At 35.8% G+C, this 21,256-nt stretch overlaps 1 protein-coding gene across 1 annotated transcript in view; it reads right to left on the reverse strand.

Annotated features, from left to right (window-relative positions):
* TACR3 (tachykinin receptor 3) overlaps positions 1–21,256 on the reverse strand; it is an 84,399-nt gene that overhangs the window by 36,260 nt on the left and 26,883 nt on the right. Inside the window, exons 2-3 of the mRNA XM_003796333.1 lie at positions 3,846–4,034; positions 1,581–1,731 (exon numbers count right to left, since the gene is read on the reverse strand). Of these exons, the coding sequence (XP_003796381.1) occupies positions 1,581–1,731; positions 3,846–4,034 (340 nt within the window). The remainder of the gene's footprint in view (positions 1–1,580; positions 1,732–3,845; positions 4,035–21,256) is intronic.

Consider the following 21,256-nt stretch of genomic DNA (forward strand, 5'->3'; position numbering starts at 1 on the left):
AATAAATCACTATAATTTACTATTGCTGGACTTATTTGAGTTGCTCAGTGAACAGGGAAAATGTTAAAAAGAAAAAAAGATGCCGAAACCAATAAAAAAAAAAAAAAAAAAAAAAGGCAAGAAACTAGGTAACATAAACAGAGAAATTGTTCTGAAATAGGTGGAACGTCCCATAGTTATTTAGTGTGATGACAGCCAAAACACAGTGTGATTTAGTGTGATGACATTTCCCCATGAAGAAATATATTGTGTCTTGCAATATTAGCAAGATACTAATAAAGGAGGGTTGGGATTACAGAGGGGAGACAGGCACTGTGCATGTAGGGTGACCACGTACTGAAGGCTTCTCATTTTAGAATTCTGTGTTAGGTGCTAAAGCCATGGTTTGACTGTTTGGACACAGTGTTTTGAACCTGTCTTAAAATTTTTCAAAGAGATATAAGATGAAATTGTGTATACAATTCAGACATATTTCTATATCTCCCCAAATGATAACGAATGTGGAAGTGATCATGCTTATTTTTTGTTTTCAAATACTAGACATCATGATAAATGTTAACAGGGCATAGATTTTTGCTTACTATTATTTGTCACCATCAGAGAAAAAACAGTTAAAATAGAATCCATATTCTCTGTTTTATTTTTAAACTAGATTCACCATTTTTAAGTGAGTGTTTGTGGCTAAGGGGTTATAAGATTGATCGATTTCATTAGTAGTAGTTTTACATATAAATAAAATAACCATAAATGGAATGAATAATAAGGATGAACATAATCAGTGGGAGTCGCTTTTCCCTGGGTAAAAGCCTCCAAGATGCATGAGGCACACATCAGCAAAGAGATGAGGACGAAATAAGGTTGCTTTCAACTCCACAAATTTAGGAAAAATCTCACTTATCGAATCACATAATGGTATTAAGAAAAACTGTCATAACATAGTTCTAGTAAAATGTCAATATCTTATTTTTAGAGTTTTTGTTTAATGTAAATTAGTCAAAAATAGTCTTTTTCATGCCACCCAATAAATTGTAGAAGAGTATTAATATAATTTTCATTATTTAACAGATATTCACGAAAGCTTATTAGAGGGAAGAACAGAAAGAGAAAGAGAAGATAAAAAGGGAAAAAGGAAAATAGGTGTGCAGGAGAAGATGGAGGAGGGATCGATGTAGAGTGAGGAAAAATAGCACTTTCTAGAAAAGATGTCCCTTCTGGGATAAAACATGCTTTGGGCAGATTATAGAGTATATCAGAGGCATTCTGCTTAATAAAGGATAAAGATAACTAGAGTTTCAAAAACACAATCAACTGGAATTCCATTTATAGTGATAGTTCAGCAATTTCAGGCAGAATAATTTAAGAATACTCTGCAAAAGGTTATGAAAACAAGTCCTGCTGTAAGGAAGTAGGATTTCTATCACAGATTGTATGGCATGTGGCAGTGGCTTAAAGAAAAACAAACATTTTAAAAAGTAGGAGGTGATTAAGTCATATTAGGTTCAAATGCTATGACTAGGTAGCTTTCCTCTCTGATGGACCGCCGTCTGCACAAACACGAGGTCAACTACATGAAACCGTACCTTTCTCTTGGCTTTGAGCTGCTCGTGATACTTGTCACAGGTGTCTCCTGGGATTTCTCCTCCCCAGAGAGTGATTCCAACAATGGTGTATGTGATACCCATGACGAGCAGTGGGAAGCAGTACACCAGGATGATGACCACGATGTGGTACCTGTAAGGAATGAGACCAACACTTACGGAGGCACCTGCTGGATTGAAAGACGTGGGACTTTGAATTGTTCAACTTTAAATCGTGACTAAACCTGCCAGAGATTATTTACACACTATCTCTGTGCCCCTTTTCACAAAATCTATCAAAATGCCATGCTGTCATCATCTGGAGTCATATTTCAAATGCTCCCCGTTGAGTTTTGTCAGTCTTTACACTGGGTATGAATACAATAAACTGAAGGGCTCATTTAAAGGACGTACAGTCTCCTTGCTTGGAGGTTGAGGGTCCATAGCTTTCTCCTGCTCAGGACTCTTCTTGGGCTGAAATAATTAAATGTGTCCTCTCAGGAAAAGGGACAGGGCAGAACAACCTAAAGAACTGGCACATATTTTCTTCTATGTAGGAAAATTTTGTTCATCTCTGTAATGTAAGATATATTTGAAATAAATTGTTTTTCATCCACATGGAAAAAAAAAGTAGGTGGATAATCTAAGCCATGTCGGATCCTCAACTTACTTGATGGTGATTTAAAAAAAAAATTAGGTAAGGATGTTTACAGGTATCTTTCCAAAGTCATGGTGCGTTAGATTGCATCATTACCTTGGTAAAAAAACACATAGAACTTACTGTTAGTCACACTAAAGTCATGCTACTATAAATTATCAAATTAAGTCCCAGGATTTCATAGCTTTCAATCAAAATTATAAGAATGCAGTTAGGAAGAGAAATGAGGATAAATCACAGTGATAATAGCCCAAATTGAATTTTACGTAACTCATGTGTGGATTCCACTGTCTTATGACCCTTTAAAGTAGTTAAAGAGCTATACTAGTGGTCCCAGTGGTGTTTGTCTGTAAGGTGAATCTTACATCTCCTTGTCTTACTAAGGATAAATCTGAAGTAATGGAAAGTAATATGGTCCTCAAAGAACATGGCTAATAACATTAGCATACAACTAGGATTTATTCATAATAATGGATAGAATTCGGTAGTCAATTTAATAATAGCTGCTTGATTTTCCTAAAATAAGTGCTTCCTCATATTTTTATTCAAAAAAATCTGGACTCTGAGTAATTTGAAAAAATGATAGCTTTAAAAGATGACAATTGTTCACACCATTTGATATGTTTTTTGAATTTTATTTTAATGAAGGTAGCGGTTACAATGTCATTGTTGTCATATGGATGAACTATATAGTGAGACGCCCGGGCTTTTAGCGGACCAGTCACCTGAATAATGTACATCGTATCCAACAGGTAATTTGTTAGTTTTAAAGCAGGGGTCCTCAAACTTTTTAAATAGGGGGCCAGTTCACTGTCCCTCAGACCGTTGGAGGGCCAGATTACAGGCCTCGGGATGAGTTGGCTGCTAAGCAGGACAGATAGCGGCAGCAAAAACACCTGGCTGGCCGGATAAATGTCCGAGGCCAGCTCATGTGGCCCGCGGGCCGTAGTTTGAGGACGCCTGTTTTAAAGGAAAACTGTTGGGTGCTAAAATAGGAAAATAAGCTTATTATTGAAATAAGAGTTAAATGATCAGAATGAAAAAACAAAATCCAATCAATTACACATTATCCTTTTTTCCCTTTTTGCTCTTTTTAAGGGGGGGGTGCGAAATATGAAACACCAAATTATATCACGTAGCATTTCAATTTCCCTTTTGCCCAGGGCTCAGGGTTTTTATTGCTGCAACAAAGGAACGCAAACCACATCAAACCAAACAGAAAGATTAAAGAACCTGCCAGGCTGTCCCTCCTCCTGAGCTGTGCTTAAAAGAGCAATCATCACTTTGGGGATTTGGTTTCTTCTTTCTCACTCAATAAATCCCTGGTTTTCTTTGCACACTGCTCTTCTCACTTATCATTTCCTCCAGGAAACTCTCTAGTACTATAGAGAAGTCCTCATATTTCCAATTAAGATTTTAGTAACTTACACAAACTTCCTGACCTTCCTGTCATACCGTATTATAGTATTTTTACCTGTTTCTTTTGCTAACAAGTATGCGAACCCTGAGAGACATCTCTATGTCTTATTTGCTTACTTGTTGCTCTTCATCTATAGTTTCCTAAATGTTTGATAAATTGAGTTAAAAATCACTACAGAGAAATAACTTACGTAAAATGTTGTTTGGGACCTTCTGGCCACTGCACATAGCAGAGAGTACGGCCTGGCATGACCTTGGTTTTGGAGTAAAGACACTGAGGGAAGGCCAGTAGAAAAGCCAGGATCCAAATGCCTCCAATGACAATCTTGGTAGCTGTGGCAGACAGTCTGGGTTTCAAAGGATCAATAATGGCCATATACCTATGTAGAAACAAACAAAATGATTTTGTTGGTTCTCTTGTTAACAGACTTTAACACGGAACTTCAAAGGCTACCATTATCCCTCTTTTGTAAACACGGTGATACGGACTTTGCTTGTGTACAGCCAGCATAGAAGGGTAAACAGCATAGTCTTAGGAATCGGGCAGATCTAGGTTCAAACCTATTCTGACATTGCTTAATAACCTTTAGAACCTCAGCTCCACTATCTTTAATATTAGAAAGAGAACACTCACCTTTTGAGGTAAAGCAAGGATCAGTAGAAATAATGTGTGAATAAAAAGTATTCGTGTTACTTGGGGCTGTGCCAAACACACCAGAATTCATAAATGTTTGTGGAATTGAATTGGAAAGGCACTTAATAAGTGGTTAAACTATACTGGTTGCACCACTCAAAACCTTCATTTCTCTTCTGTATGTTTAACTTTTTCAAAGAAAGTTATGGAGAAATAATATGGAAAATGCCTACATAATAGACAAGGATGGGAAACTGCCTATGAAAGTGATGGTCAACATACCCATTTCTAAGCAGCAAGAGACAGGTTTGAGACTTAGAGAAGCACAAATAAATTAAGTTTGATTGAGGCCATTGAGTTCATATATATTGAATTCATACCATATCATGAAAATCTTCATGGTGTTATCCATGTAACTATGCATAATAAGACAGTTGTAATGGGAAAATATATTTGAATCTCTAAAACACATATTAATATACAACTTTTGGGGCCCCAACTATTGGGGCAGCAACCTGCCGACCCGACCCCATATACTGAGGGTGGCAGGTTCAACCCTGTCCCCAGCGAAACTGCAACCAAAAAATAGCTGGGCATTGTGGTGGGTGCCTATAGTTTCAGCTACTTGGGAGACTGAGGCAAGAGAATCTCCTAAGCCCAGGAGTTGGAGGTTGCTGTGAGCTATGATGCCACTGCACTCTACCAAGGGCAATAAAGTAAGACTCTGTCTCTAAAAAAAAAACAAAAACAAACAAACAAAAAAACCCATATAACTTTTGGAGTAAAACTTTTCAGGATGTTGAGAACTCTGTAAACATAGTAAGAAAGATCAAGCTTGATTCACTTGGTAAATAAAGGTAGTAACACTATATCTTGAAGAAGTGATTTTCAATTTTAATTAGATATAATAGGTTAATTATCAGAATTTAACCAATGTTCAGAGCTAAAAATAATGCACATCAAAAATACTTATATTTTTGTACTTATATGTGTAAAACAAAATACTTAAATGGTTTGAAGTTTACTTTTAGATATTCAGTGTTTATAGGATATATTTTGATTTATCCAAAATTTTCAAAGGCAATAATTTCATTAAGAATAGATATTGCCTAAGCCAAAACCCCTTTTAGTCTTAAGGATAAATATTTCAAAATAAGGATTTTTATTATATCAATTTATCGCTCTTTGCGTCTGTAACTATTAGGCAGAATTAACTCTTCAGTGAATGTTTTGGAAATTATCCATATACTATTTTTAGTAATAAACTTAGTCATAATGAACCTAAACGAAATATTCTAAATCACTGTGTAAAAGAGCGAACAGGTAAACATGATACTTACATATAAAAAAGAACCATCTTTGTCCTTCTGTGACTGGCTTATTTCACATAACAGCATGATTTCACATAAATGAGGTATCTAAAATAGTCAAACTCATAGAAGTAGAGAATAAAATGGTGGTTTCCAGGGGCCCACGGGATATAAAGGGTAAATTATGCAAGATGAATAAATTCTAGAAATCTGGTATATATGACATGATACCTGTAGTTAACGACATGGTATCCTGGAATTTAAAATATGTCAAAAGGATAGATCTCATGTTAAATGTCCTTACTAAACACACACACACACACAAACATTTTGGAAGTGATGGGCACATTGAGAACCTTGACTGTGGTCAGGGCATGATAATGTACACATATGTACAAACTCATCAAGATGCGTACGTTAAATATGTGTAATTTCGGTGTATAAAGCATACTTCAATAAAACTCACAAAAAGAGAAAAGAAAAAATAATTATGAAAACAGTATCTAGGTTCAGGTAAACAGAGAGAATCACACAAAGAAAATAAAACTCCCATCCAAGTACTAACCAGGTCTGACCCTGCTTAGCTTCAGAGATCAGATGAGATCGGGCATGTTCAGGGATTTAATAAAAATAAAAGAAAAGAAAAGACAAAGAAAAAAAACTCAGATGTTTGAAGTGGAAGACTTTAAAATTTATCTCTTTTGCTTGTTGGTGAAGACAACAATAGATGCATTTATTGACTGTTAACCAGAGCCGGCCACTTCATTACATACATTATGTGTATTTAATATCTACAATAATCTGACCAATCAACTTAGACTATTATTTTGATTTTATGGAAAATAAAACAGAGGTTTAAAAAGATAAAGTAAATTGTTCATAATAACCCAGATAGTAAGGGAAAGAAGTGGGATTCTAAACTAGTTCTGGCAGGCCCAAAGATAATATTGATGATGGCTTTTAAATATAACCATTCATGCCAGAAATTGTGAAAGAGAAAGAAAAGAAGGTAAAGATAGCTTCCAAAGAATCAGAAGTAGCATTAGACTTTTGAATCCATAAGAATTTATGTGTAAACAAAAATGAAAGTCAAACATATGAAGGCAGGAATAGTAGGTGGGTATTTCTGTTCCCAATTCTATAGATTATATAACTTCATACAGCATTTTTCACAAGATAGGAATTATTTTTTTATCAGTGTTTCCAGAGTTGAACACAGCACTTGCCGGTATGTTTTGTTGTACTGAGGCAAATATCCCTTGACTCATAATTTGCTTTTTCATTTGCTCTGTTATTTTATGAATGCAATTTGGATATCCAGACAGTTAATTTTTTTGAAGCTGAAAAGAGAAGGTGATGGACATGAGAAGGGTTAGATAGAGCCCTGCCCAGGCATTATAGCATAGATAATTCAAAATAAACTGCAAATTTCTTTTATTTATTTAGTTTTTGCAGTTTTTTTTTTTTGGCTGGAGCCTGATTTGAACCCACCACCTCCAGTATATGGGCCGGCACCCTACTCCTCTGAGCCACAGGTGCCACCCAACTGCGAATTTCTTATTGGTTGTTTTGGTCAGTTAGTCTAACATAGAGAAATTATTTCCTGACAGGTACTGTTTTATTTGAATTATATGAAAATAAATTCTTGTTCTCACTAACATTTTAGTGAAAGTAGAGATATCAAAACTTCTAGGTGTTATTTTTGTCATTTCTGGCCTGATCCAGTATTCATTTATTCAATAAAACATTTGGAATGCCTATTATGGTATTCAAAACACTAATTATACAATAGTCAGCAAAAAAGCCTTCCTAGAATTTGCAGTAAAGTGGATAGATGCTCGTCAATAACCTCCTCAATATGTGTAAATTCCAAACGTGACAGGTGGTACAACGGCAAGGCCAAGTGGATGCAGTAAGTGGGAAAAATATATTTGGATTTTCCATCAATCTTCCCTAAGGAAAGGCATTCTGGGTTGAAACTCGGAACAGCCACAAGACAAGGTTGCAGAAGGGAAAGGGTTACAAAGATTTCTGAGAGAACAAATAGTAAGTGAAAAACTTCTGTGTTCACAGGGCATTTTTATGGGACGAATTGCATCTTTACAAAAAAAAAAAAAAAGAAACATTGAGCTCCCAATCCCAGTACCATAGAATGTGAGCTTGTTAGGAAAGTGTGTGTGTGTGAGGGGTCCTGCTAAGGAAGCTAAAAAGAAGTCACGAGGGTCTTCAGACACATGACTGATGTCCTTGTATAAAGGGAAAATTGGAAACAGAAAGAAACACCTGGACAAAAGGCCACATGAAGATGGAGGACGAGAGTGATACAGCAGCAAACAAAGGAAAGCCACAGATTCCCAGAAAAAACAGCAGCAGGAGGAACGTGGAGGATTTCCCTATAGGTTTTTGATGGAGCATGGCCCGGCCAATACCGTGATTTCAAACTTCCGGCTTCCAAAACTATGACACACTTGGTTTCTATTGTTTTAGGTCACCTCGTTTGCGATACTTGTTTTCTGGCAGCCCAAGAACTAGCGCAGTCAACAGGGGTGGGAGAAGCATTAGGGTCTTGATGCTGAAAGGCTTCTGCACCTGAGACATAGAACGTAAGGAAGGAAAGTGGTTTGAGATAGTGAGAAGTTTAGCTGATGGGTGTTTTTTCCCCATGGAAAGTAATTGAAGGGGGGATTTAACCAGCTGAGTAGAATAGCCATGTTTTCGTCAGAAAAGAGCACCCGGCTTCAGTCTGGAAAATGGACCAGAGGAGGAAAAGAGTGCACGCAGGGAAGTAAGTAACCCAGCTAACATTTTAATTTGAGTAAGAGATGATTGTAGCTTGAAAAAGGGTGTTATCCCTGAAGGCTGAGTTGAGTAGACGTTTTGGGGAAAGTAAAAAGATGCCGGCATATTGTTCTAACAAGGGAGACACAGTTGGTGAAAAAAGTAGGTAGAATTACCAGGCTCTGCAAGATGGATTTAAAATTGGTGATTAGGAATTCATTCTGGTATTAATATTTTCTGTTAGGCAATTTTCTCTAGCAACCATAATTTGCTCATGGATTCTTAGAATCATCTGGACAAATATTCTCTGGACCTTGAGAAGAAATGGTCAAATCTGGGATATAATTTCACTCAAATAATTGTCAATACTTTATTCCTTAGACACATGTCTTTAATGGGATTCCTTCAGTTTTTCCTAGGTTTGGGGGGGTGAACTTCTCACTACCATTCCTCCCTCATCAGATTCTTTCTCCTTAGAGTGATTATTTCCTAAGTAGTAGGTAAGATTGGAGTCTTTACTCTTCAGATTAGCAGGTCACCCAAACAAGTTTTGAAGTCACCCAAATTATCACTTAATAGAGGCTAAAATTCTCAGAAGCATCCGTTAAAAGCTCACATTTTCTGTGCCATCTCCATCAGTTTTCCTTTCACTCCAGTAGTAGACCGTATTCCTTTATCATTTACTTTTTTCTGATGCAAGTGACGGGGTCTTTTATGTTTACTTTGATGTCCTTTGAAAAATAGCATTTTTTGACATGACTTTTGTTTGCCTAAATATGCTTTTCAATTTGTAACTTTTACTGATATCTGGTGTAATTCTTCTTTTTGTTGGCATTTTTATTAAGCTCTGTCTCTGGAGATGTATGTACTTCTACACACTTTTAAGCTTTGCAATGAAGATAGAGGACAGCCTTCAGATATTTACTTGATAGTACTTCCCAGGCAAACAAAATGTGTCTGAAATGATAATGGATTTGACTCTATTCCTACATGTTTCTGAACACAGTAGAAAATCTCCTTACTCCGTAAGGCCCAAGCATAAAATGTTGTCTGGCTACAATCTGTACAAAATAAAGTTTAGTTGTAACAGCTGTGTATGACCCTTCAAATTTCAATTTCTGGCCTTTGGTGCTACAGTGTTTTCGGCTTTGACAAATCATTGGAAAGATACACAACCTTTTTCAAAACTGGATTTTTCTGGATAATTTTATTTTCTGTTTTTCCATAAACATCTTAAGCAAACTTAAAAATAGTTAAATGTCCTAATAAATTTCAAAGTGAACAAGGTTTTATTAAAATAAACTTATATGTACATACCTTAATATGAGTGTACACATATAATAGGATATTATCTAACATGAAAGAAATCATTTGTGCACTTATGCAAATTCTTTGAGCTTTAGAAGTAAAATTTATACAGTAGCATGTGAGGGAAATTATATAAACCTAAAACAGTTTCATAGTGTGAAAGTTACTTATGGTTTTTTGTATATTCTGTCAATTTGGATTTAACATTAGCTTTATCTACTCATTTATTTATATATTTATTATCAGCTATTTTTAGTTATTCCTTGAATGCCAACTATTTTCTTGGATTATATTACATACTTTGGCCATGTTGCTGAACATGAACAAAATAGATTAGCTCCTGCCCTTAGGGAGTTTAGAGTTTAATGCAGAAAAAATATATTTTAAGAAATATATTAGGAATTATTACCCAAATGTTTCTGAATTAATACTACCTCCTGGCAATTTGGGTAAAAGTGTTGGAGGTTTATTTTGTTTTGTTTTTGTTATGACACATGCATCTCTTCCTTACACTTGAACATGTAGAGGCACTGGAGGGTTGTTAAGGGCTCTACTTTCAATTTTGTTTCATAAGGAATAGGGAGGCCACAAGAGAGGAAGAAGATAGGGAACAGCTGGTGAGTGGAGCAGTGAAAACAAGCCCAACATTTACTAAGTCTGCTCATCTGTGGGTATGATTCATAGAGCCCTGAAACAATTATAACACCGGAGATCACTGATCACAGATTCACAGGCCACCAAAACAGATCTAATCATAACAAAAACCTTTGAAATACTTTACAAATTATCAAAATGCAAGGAGGAGACAGGAAGTGAATGCATGGTGTTGGAAACAATAGCATTGAAAGACTTGCTGGATGCAGGGTTGCTACAAATCTCAAGTTGTAAAAAATGTATATTTGCAAAGTGCTACAAAGTAAAATGTGATAAAATGAGCAATGCTCATACAGGATAAGTTGAAATTCATTTCTAACAATATTTCCAGTAGTCAATGCTTTGTAGACATGACACAAAAAATAGACGTAATCAGGTATGTGTAATATTCTACTCAGATTATAAAGTAATGTTCTTTTCCAAATACATACAATACCCTTTACAGGGCAATAGAAAAACCATTTAAGTCAGTATTATTTCATTTTTGTAAGAGAAAGAGTTTTTAAATGAAAAGAGAATGCAAAAGATTTGCTTGGCTCTAAGGTGAAGAAGTTAGAATAAGAGCTAAAGGAACTTTCAGTTAGAACCCAGACACATGGCGTGGTACTTGGTGGGTAAAGGAAGTGAAACTTTTAGTTAAAAAAAGAGGCTGGACACTTGGTAGCTTAACCATATATTGTAGAACAGAAATTGGAACAGTGTAGCCATATACGATATTAGCCTAGCCATAGTGTACAACAGATATTGGAACAGTGTTTTGCAGAGAGAGCAAAGACTACACGGTTTCTGTGAGAAAGGTGACTCACAAGCGTCCATCACAGGATGATTGTCTCCAGGGCTATTGAAAGTTTTTGCAGGGAGGGGGGAACTCTGTTAGTGGAAATAGAAATATAGGAAATAGCCATTTATTGAGTGAAATAAAGAGCTATAAATTACCACATGAATTGTTGAAATAGATGAAAGCAGCCTCCCTTAGAACTTTGAGATTATAGTTCAAATTGGAGGACACTTGTCTTAAAGCTCATAGCACCGTGTCCTTATCTCCAGGAAGAGATACGGCAGGAAGCAGACTGATGGGGACAAGATGGTGTTTTGGAAATTGTGTATTTTTGAAGCAACTGTTATTACTTTGTGTAATTTTCAGAGTGCCTCATGCATGACTCATATTTCCAAAAGTACTAAACCAGAATTCTTTTCCATTTACTAACTCTCCCTTTTCATTATTTGGCTTTTTGTGTAATGTGCCATCGGCATATGGGATTGAAGGAAGCTACACACAGGCAGTCTCGGGTCACAATGTAGATACGATGTATAGGTTTGTTCTGAAGTTGAATTTGTATGTACGTTGGAACAGGTACATAACAACCTCTGCTCCTAAGTGTGAGTCATATGTAAATTGTATGTTTGTAACTCAGGGACTGCCTGCATTGTAAATGACATTGTGAGTCGGTAGTTATGATAGGTATTTTTTTTTTTTTTTTTTTTTGAGACAGAGTCTCATTTTGTGGCTCTTGCAGCAATCTTCAGCTCCTGGGCCCAGGCCATTCCCTTGTATGGTAGGTATTTTTATCAACCAATAGCAACATGAAAGATCTTATGAAAGTAGATTTAAACTATGTTATATCTCCCCTCCTAAAGTAGGAATGACTTCAGAAGAAATCTTACTATACTTAAATAAAAATACAGGTTTTTTGGCTCAGCACCTGTTGCTCAGTGGTTAGGGCACCAGCAGCTCAGTGGTTAGGGCGCTGGTCACATACACTGGGGCTGGCGGGTTTGAACCTGCCCCAGGCCTGCTAACAACAATGACAACAACAATAAAAACAAAAATAGCTGGGTGTTGTGGCAGTTGCCTGTAGTCCCAGCTACTTCAGAGGCTGAGGCAAGGGAATTGCTTAAGCTCAAGAGTGTGAGGTTGCTGTGAGCTGTGAGGCCACAGAACTCTACTGAGGTTGATATAGTGAAACTATCTTAAAAAAAATTAGGTTTTTTTATGCATGAAAAACTGAACTAATACTTTTTTTGAGTGCCCTAATTCTAAACATTTTTCACATAGACATAAGAGTTATTCTAAGCCAGTGGTTCTCAACCTGTGGGTTGAGACATTAGGAAGGTTGAGAACAACTGTGAATCTAAACTCTTTCTTTTTCTTACTTCCTTTGCACAGTTACAAATCTTATCAGTCAGTTCTGACATCACCAAATCTGTTTTTTCTCTCTCCCCACTATCAATGCCTGGACTGTGAAACATGACTATCAGGACCCTCCCTGCTGCTATTTCTTAGCTTTCTCCACAATATTTTCAAGGTTTCCTTTCTAAAATATTTCTCTGTCTTTTCGCTTCCTGCAGGATTAACTGCAAGTCTGCATACCCTTTACTCCAGTGATACCAAACATCCCATTTCACCCACGCCAACTATAATTACATCAGCCAGATTTCTTTCTTTTTAGAGACAGAGTCTTACTCTGTCACCCTCGGTAGAGTGCCAAGGCGTCATAGTTCACAGCAACCTCTAGTTCTTGTGCTTAGGTGATTCTCTTGCCTCAGCTACGGAGTAGCTGGTACTACCTGTCCGCCACAATGCCTGGCTATTTTTTTGTTGCAGTTTGGTCGGGGCCGGGTTCGAACCGTTCACCCTCGGTATATGGGGCTGGCACCCTACCCACTGAGCCACAGTCGCTGCCCAATATCAGCCAGATTTCCAAGGAAAACAGGTGAAACCTTAAAAGGGGCAAACTGAAGAGAGTGTAATAAAAGAGGCCATTTAAAAGGGTGTGAGTGAAGTGGGAGGAGACCAACTTATAACAAATGTTCCCCACGACCAGGGATACCAGAGATACTGGAGATGTGGATGTGTCTGTGGGACTCAGCCAATTGGTAGCACTCTCGAAAGGAAGGAGTGGTAGACATCTCCCACAGTCTCTCTCCTCTCTTCCTCCCATTTCCTCCAAGGATTTATTAGGCCAAGAAAAGTTCAGAGAGCAAGATACTTTATTGATACAGTCCCTGCGGGGAGTCAGCCTGGCGGGAAGGAGGCGGAGAAAAGAATGGAGTTGAGAGAGAGGAGGTCTGAATTGAAATATTGAAACTATCCCTTTGCTCATAACCGTAATCTAAAGTTCTACAATCAGAAAATTTCTATCCAGCCTTTAATTTTCACACAGTTATAGAATGAATGATCACTGTGGATTTTCTCCATTCTCTTCTTCAGGAGTTAGTTCTTGCACACTAAATGACCCAAAAGTATTACCTTCATGCTTTGGTTTTACTACGTTGCTCTAAATGACCTACTGGAGGACAGGCCTTTGTGTTCAGTAGCGTCTTGCAGAATATCTGACCTTGTTGAATGGTATCTGTAAGTGGTTGTTGGCTATTTGGACAGATAGATGAATGAATAATCACTTAGAAGTAAGAACGTGAGCAGGTAGTCTTTTAAATAGTTTCCCTAACTTTGCTAAATGGGAATAATAAATATAACAGTATACAATTATGATGCTAAATTATATCAAATAACTTATTCGAAGATAGTTCTATAATTTCTGGCACAATATACACTCAACCTAAATCATCCTAAACTATGCCAAATATAATAATGAAATGAATGAACACTCGGATCTTTGCACTCTGGGAGGCTGAAGAGGTGGCTGGCTTGCTTAGCTCAGGAATTCAAGATTGGCCTGAGTAAAAGCAAAATCCTGTCTCTAAAACTAGCTAGTATGGTGGCTAATGCGTCTAGTCCCAGCTACTTGGGAGGCAAGAGGATGGCTTGAGCCCAAGTTTGAGGTTGCTGTGAGCTGTGAAGCCATGGATACTCTACCCAGGGTGACAGAGTGAGACTCTTGTTTCCAAAAGAAAGAAAGAAAGAAATTATCACTTGGGAAGAATAATAGCTATAAATGTAAGATTAATACCAAAACAAACAAATAATTGGTTTATTTATTTTTATTTATTCATTTATTTTGAGGCAGAGTCTCACTATGTTGCCCTTGGTAGAGTGCCGTGGCATTGTAGTGCACAGTGACCTCAGACTCTTGGGCTTAAGTGATTCTCTTGCCTCAGCCTCCCAAGTAGCTGGAATTACAAGTGCCTGGCTACAAATAATTGGTTTAAAGTGGTTCTTAGGTAGTTGTGATTGGCATAGAAAGAAGAATAATTTTATGCCCAAATTCTGATCTAAGGATTAAAAATAAATCGAGCTTTTGATATTGTCTTTAGTTCTTCAACATAAACCTATTAATACCTTATCCGGGTAATGTAGTCTAGGTTATCCTGCTTCTAAATCTCTTGTTTAAAAACACTTTATTTTTCTTGGAACATAGAGCAGTAAGATTTTGTATGTATCTTCAGTAAGGGGAACTAGTGCTTAATGATTCCATGATTAAATGGAAATATTCCATGTTACACTTGAATACTTTGTAAGTTCGCTTCAATTTTGTCTAATATGGATCTATATCTATCAAACTCCTGTATCAAGTCAATAGTAGCCTTTGGTCCACAGAGATGATGGTGCCCATCAAGCAGGAGGACTTCAAAATCTTAAGGGTATTTAAGTTGTGATGATGCTTAGTTAATTATGTGAATGGAAAAACATAGGTATTAGATAATCTCAAAACTTTAGGGATAAGAAATATAAGATTTTTTTTTTTACATTGAATTGCTTTAATTATACTTTCAGGACCTTATTAAAGTTGATTTGAGCACAAATTATTCAATAATAGAAAAAACTTTAAATTTGCCTTCATTCATCCATTCATTCATTTAGTCAAACCATCAATAAGCATTGAATGCCAGAATAAGTGCAGGCATTATTCCAGGTGCTAAATCCATGGTAGTAAACAAAATAAGTAGTACTAGATACTATGGGAAAAAATAAAACAGAATAAGTGGATAGAAAATGACATGAGCTTGGTGCTTTAGAAAGTGGTCAGTTTATACATGAGATGAAATTAGAAAACAAAAGGTAGCTAATTTTTTTTTGTAAGAGCTGTTTCTCTGCCCTCACATCAGACCTACAAATACAGTGTATAAGACTATATTATTTTAATAACTTCTGCTCTTAAATGGAACATAATACTTCCAAGACTTTCTGAGCTCATGGGAGACAACTGATCTAATAATCATATAATCTGAATTCAAAGAGCATGTGTTTTCCAGTTCTTCCAGGGCTCACCACTGAAGCAAATCAGCGATGTCAAATAGCTCACATTGATTATCAATATCCTGTATGTTGGGTTTCAGTTCATTGATTCCCAATGTTATTATGCTCATCTTATAAACTTCTTAATTGACATCTCCTATGATGCATTATTATGTAATAGAATTTAGTTCCGGATGCCCTAACTCTACCCTGTTGCGTTGTTTTCTTTTTATTGAAAACCAGTCATAATTCTTAATTTGTAATATCCTATTTCAAAATAGTAAAATAGAATGTATAACTTCTTCATGTAGAACTTTGCTTATGTCTTTGAAGTGACACTATAGCGTATAAATAATGACTTTGATGGCTATCTTAGTAGGAGTCTATTTCAAACCTTAGGACTAGAATTGTTAGGCAGGTGGGCTGAGGGGGTCATCATATCTGCTTTTTAGGAGCCAAAGAATTTCAAGTGAATGTTTGAATTTTTAGTAACACTTCTGGTTTTCATGACATGGGTGCCAAGAGGCTCTCACTTCAGATGCCCTTTCATTCTCAGGCCTTAAATGAACTTAAAAAATAAATACCTCAGTAATAAGCCTCATGTGGAGTAGTAGCTGCTGAATTTGGGAAAGTTGAGTGAGAGGAGAGGGTATGAATCATTTTAATTGAGCTCTACTTGCTTTATGAGAGTAAAATAGCACCACTTTAAATTTTAGTTTGTAGATAAAAATTTAAATTTATTTAACAACATGCAATGGAGACTCTGGAAAACTATCAGGAAAAGTAACTAGAATGCTAGTTTGTAATGAAAGCTCTCCATGGCCAGGGGAATAAAAAATTGGATAACAATGTTTTCTGTCAGGATCTGCTTCTGACACCACTTGCCAGGGCCCAGTACTGGCCAGGTCTCGGCCCGGCTTAGGTAGGTTCCAGACGCAGACCGCTAAGCTACCTTGCTCAGGAACAGTTTCTCTTAGGTGCTCAAGGGCTATCTACTTTAGCTGGAGAGAGAGAGAGAGAGAGAGAGAGAGAAAGAGAGTAAAACAGTCTTCTTAGCATGGATAGATCTTAGTCTTTACAGAGCTTGGTGATCTTCAGCAGAGAGACACCGTGCTGGCATTCTGCAGGCAGAAGAGGAGACAGAGTCAGAGTAAGCGTGTCCCTGAGAGAATGCACATGCTTTTTAACTGCCTTCTCCTCCAGCCTAATATAAAGCTGAGCTCGTGCCTCTCAACAGCACAGGTGTAGAGACTGCCAATTTACCAATGCTCTTATCGCATGAGCTGTCTCATGCTTGTTAGAACTAAATCTCTCTCCATGCCCTTTTCACCAAGGTGTTCCATTATGGGTATTTACTATAACTCTCACTCCTCCTAGCCCTAGCCATAAGCTATATGGGCTGCTACAGTTTTCTAACAAAAGACACATTGGACCACATAGAATGCAGACGCTGGGGCAGGAAAACATACAAATTCTATTACCTTAGGCTTTTTGTTTCCAACATGGAGTAGTTTGATGTGATTAAACAGGATTTGGAGCTTCTTAAATTTCATGCAATGAGAAGCCAAATTATTATATTGCTAAGCAATTATGTTTATTTTTTAGTACTCTTAAATTTTTTAATTGAAAGCACTCTTTAACTCTTGTCAAGTTATGCTTCATTTATGCTGTTAGATGCATTCAAACAACGTGTAGCACTTGACAACAGTGAAAAGTAGGATCCTCTCCGTGGTGCTGAGGGAGGGTTATGGGCCAGTGGAAAACTTTTGCAAATAGTTTTGAGTGGTTTGTACTGTTACATGAGTTAAGGATTTTAGAAGTCAAAGCAAACAGCCTCTGAGGGTGACAGACGAATGTCCAACAAACACATGAAAAAATGCTTATCGTCTTTAATCATCAGAGACATGCAAATCAAAAGCACTCTAAAAGATCACCTAACCCCAGCAAGATTAGCCCACATCAGAAAGTCACAAAATCTGCTGGCGTGGATGTGGAGAGAACAGAACACTTCTACAATGCTGGTGGGATTGTAAACTAATATAGCCTTTTTGGAGAGAAGTATGGAGAATCCTCAAAGATCTAAAAGTAGACCTTCCATCTGGCCCTACAATCCCATTCCTATGTATCTACCCAGAAGAAGAAAAATCATTTTACAAAAACCACAAAAACATTTGCACTAGAATATTTATTGTGGCTCAATTCATAATTGCAAAGTTGTGGAAGCAACCTAAGTGCCCATCAACCCATGAATGGATTAACAAACTGTGGTATATATATATATATATATATACACCATGGAATATTTATTCAGCCATTAAAAAGATGGAGACTTTACATCTTTTAAATTTACCTGGATGGAGAGTTGAAATACATTCTTCTTAGTAAAGTATAGCAAGAATGGAAAAATATCCAATGTATTCCATACTAATATGAAATCAATATATAAACAATTACATGCTCATAAGAACAATAAAACAGTAATAAAGACCAGTTTAGAGGTAGAGGGAATCAGGAGTGGAAAGGACATTTAGCAGAAGAAGGAAGGGTGTGAGGTGGGATCTCACCTAATTGTGAGGGTATACAACAGGCCCCCTGAATGAGGGAGCTCTTCTACAATTTGAACTTTACCATGGAAGTGAGAACAATGTAACCTAAAAATTGTACTATCATATTAATTTGAAAAAATAAAATGAATACTCAAAAAAAGAATTTTCAAAGTCTAATATTTCTTTAATATTTTATCTTTAATCATCAAGTACATATTGTTTTATTAAAAAATTTGAGCAATTAAAATCTGTCTCAAGAGTGTCTAGTCTGACAAAACTACACTATTCTTTTCCATATAAAATATGGGGTGGACATAAAGTTCGTGTGCAATTTAAAATAGTTTAACATAGTAAATTGCACACAGACTTTATGGCCCCCCTGTATATACATATTCAGCCACCTAAAAACCTTCAGTTAGCTAGTCAGCCATGTTTTGGCAAGAGAGGGTCAGTTACAGCAGGGAATAATTTGACTCCCAATTGATGATGTCAGTAACCGTATGTATGCTGATGCTATAGACAGAGCAAAAGATACTAATTAGAGTTTATGCAACAATTATTATATATTCAGTACCTTACCTCAAACTGAAGACATATATTAGATGTTTATTGCCATTTAAATATTCAATGCTGCTTTAGCTACATGACAAGTATCTTTAAGCACTTTACAATCTATTTTTTGAAGAATATGAAGATATTTTACGAGTTTGTTGTCACTATAGCTGTGCTTTGGGTTATTTTTCTAAGGAGGAAATAAACTTTGGTGAATATATTTTCTGCTCCATTTTCCTTGTTACCAGTGTCATGACTTTCTGAGTGTACTGATTGGATCTAGGGGTAAAATTAACTTCATGAAAACAAAAGGAGTTAATTAGCTCTAATGAGCTTGGGTACTTTTGCTATTTTTAGTATGAAGACCTAAGCAGTTGAGGGAACAGTCATACCCACAGAGCACAAAGAAAATTTGCTTAATCTATACAAATTTTATTCTCTTCTCAAGAGAGAAGGAGATGTTTAAGTTAGAATGAGAGTGAAAAATCTGAGTATGCCTAGTAAAAGTAAAGGAACATTTAACATATAGGAGGAACACTATAGAAATTTGCTCTGGTAACAGTATTTTTAAAGGTTTTTGGATTAATTTAAAGGACATATTATTCTCATCCAAGTGAAAATGCAAATTCTGCTAGATATAGAATAGCATCTTATTTGTTCTTGAACATGTAGCTAAGACTATCGATAGAAATCTGTTCAGAAAGCTAGTTTCTTAGTTTTCAGCATACTTTACCCAATCCATCCATCACCTGAGATTATTGATAATTGCTATAAACTTTCTAATTTAGTTTTCTCACCATGTGAATTTCCTTTCAACTCATAAGGGATTTCATTTCTGTTCTTACTTTGTAGGGCTAATAGTGCTTTTAGGGAATTGTATATCATTTTGATAGATAGGCTGACTGTCCACCTATTTGATAAAATTAGTCACATTTTTCAAAAGAAAATTCTAATCTTTTGTATAGTTTTCTTTCTTGTTGAATTAATTTTTCTCTAAGCTTAGTCTCTTTCTCTTTTATATTTTTCTGTTTTAGTGAATTAGTTTTTTTCTCACTAAAATATTTTATTCAAAACAGAAATTGTTATTCTTCATGAAATATTATGGCCAATAGATTTTCCTATTTTATTTTTCAAACTTGTGAAATAGGGCATTCAAAAAATTATTTACTAAACTTAGGATGAAATTTAACTTCAGAACTTCATAAGAGATCAAATCGTGTACAGTATTCTATCCCCTCACCGCATCTCCCAAATCCTAGGTCACATTCCCATACTCTATTAGAAATCTCTCAATTACAATTTCTTTTTGATGTTAGGAATTGTATCCTAAAACACAATGTCTTTCTCATTGCCTAAAATACATGTAAGAAATCTCTCAGGGATATCCTTGTTCTTTCACACCATCTTTCATTAGGAATCACAGATCATAAAATTTGTAGCTGAATAGGATCTTATATAATGACATAGGTATATTGAAAGTAAAATGGTGGAAAATATCTACTATGTAAATAAAACTTTTTAAAAAGCTGGAGTAGCTATATTAATAACAAATAAAGTAAACATTAAGGCAAAAAAAGCTACCAGAAATAAAAAGGTTTACTGAATAATGCTAAAAGAGGACATATTAATTCACCAAGAGGACATATTAATAATAATCTTAAATACACCTAATAATAGAGCTTCAAAATACATAAAGCAAAAACTGACAGAACGAAATGGATAAATATACAAACCTGTAATTATAATTTTACACTTGACAAACCCTGTTTTAGTACTTGTGAAACAAATAGGCAGAAAATCAGTGAGAACATGGAAAAACTGATCAACTCCCCAAGAAACTGAATTGAACTGACATTTTATAGCACACTAAACCAGACAATAGAATAATAGTTTTCAAATAAAAATGATGAATACATTCTCAAGATGGACCATATCCTGGAATATAAAAAAAACTTTAAAAGTATAAAAAATGAAATAATTAAATGTATGTTCTTAGATAATATTGGAATTAAACTAGAAATCAGTAACAGAAACATAAGAGGAAAATCTCCTACTTTGGGAATTAAAACACCCCTTAATAATTTATGTTTATTAGTTTTATGTGCTGTGTAACAAATTGCTACTAAACATCTTAAAGAAAAACATTTATTTTCTTATTGTTTCTGTGAATCAGGAGTTGGGAATCTAGACATCTTGGCTGGGTCTTTTAGGATTTCATAAAGCTTCAATCAAGATGTTGGCTGGACTACATTTTTATCTGCAGGCTTGACTGAAGAATGATCATTTTCATCTCTCTAATGCTTTTGGGAGATTTTTTGCAGCTGTAGAATTCATGTCAACTTGCTTCTTTAAAGCAATAAAGAGAGATTCTAGAGTAATCTGCTAGTGAGATGGACCCTCAGAAAACATAATGTATCACTATGGGTGGCTTCCTATCACATTTGCCAGATTTTATTGGTTAAATGTAAATCACAGGTTCAGCCTTCAGTCAATGGGGAAATATTATAAAGAGAATAAAGACTGGGAGGCAGAGATCATGAGGATATTCATAAAGTTTGTCTACCATATAATGGATCAAATAAAAAGTCTCAATGGAATTAAGAACATATTTTTAATAAGTTATTTAAATATAAAATATCAAGGCCTGTAGGATTCAACCAAAATATTGCTTAGATAAATGTAT

Source organism: Otolemur garnettii, unplaced genomic scaffold, assembly GCF_000181295.1.
Source record: "Otolemur garnettii isolate 467f Iridium unplaced genomic scaffold, OtoGar3 scaffold00103, whole genome shotgun sequence".
In the NCBI taxonomy this organism is placed as follows: domain Eukaryota; kingdom Metazoa; phylum Chordata; class Mammalia; order Primates; family Galagidae; genus Otolemur; species Otolemur garnettii.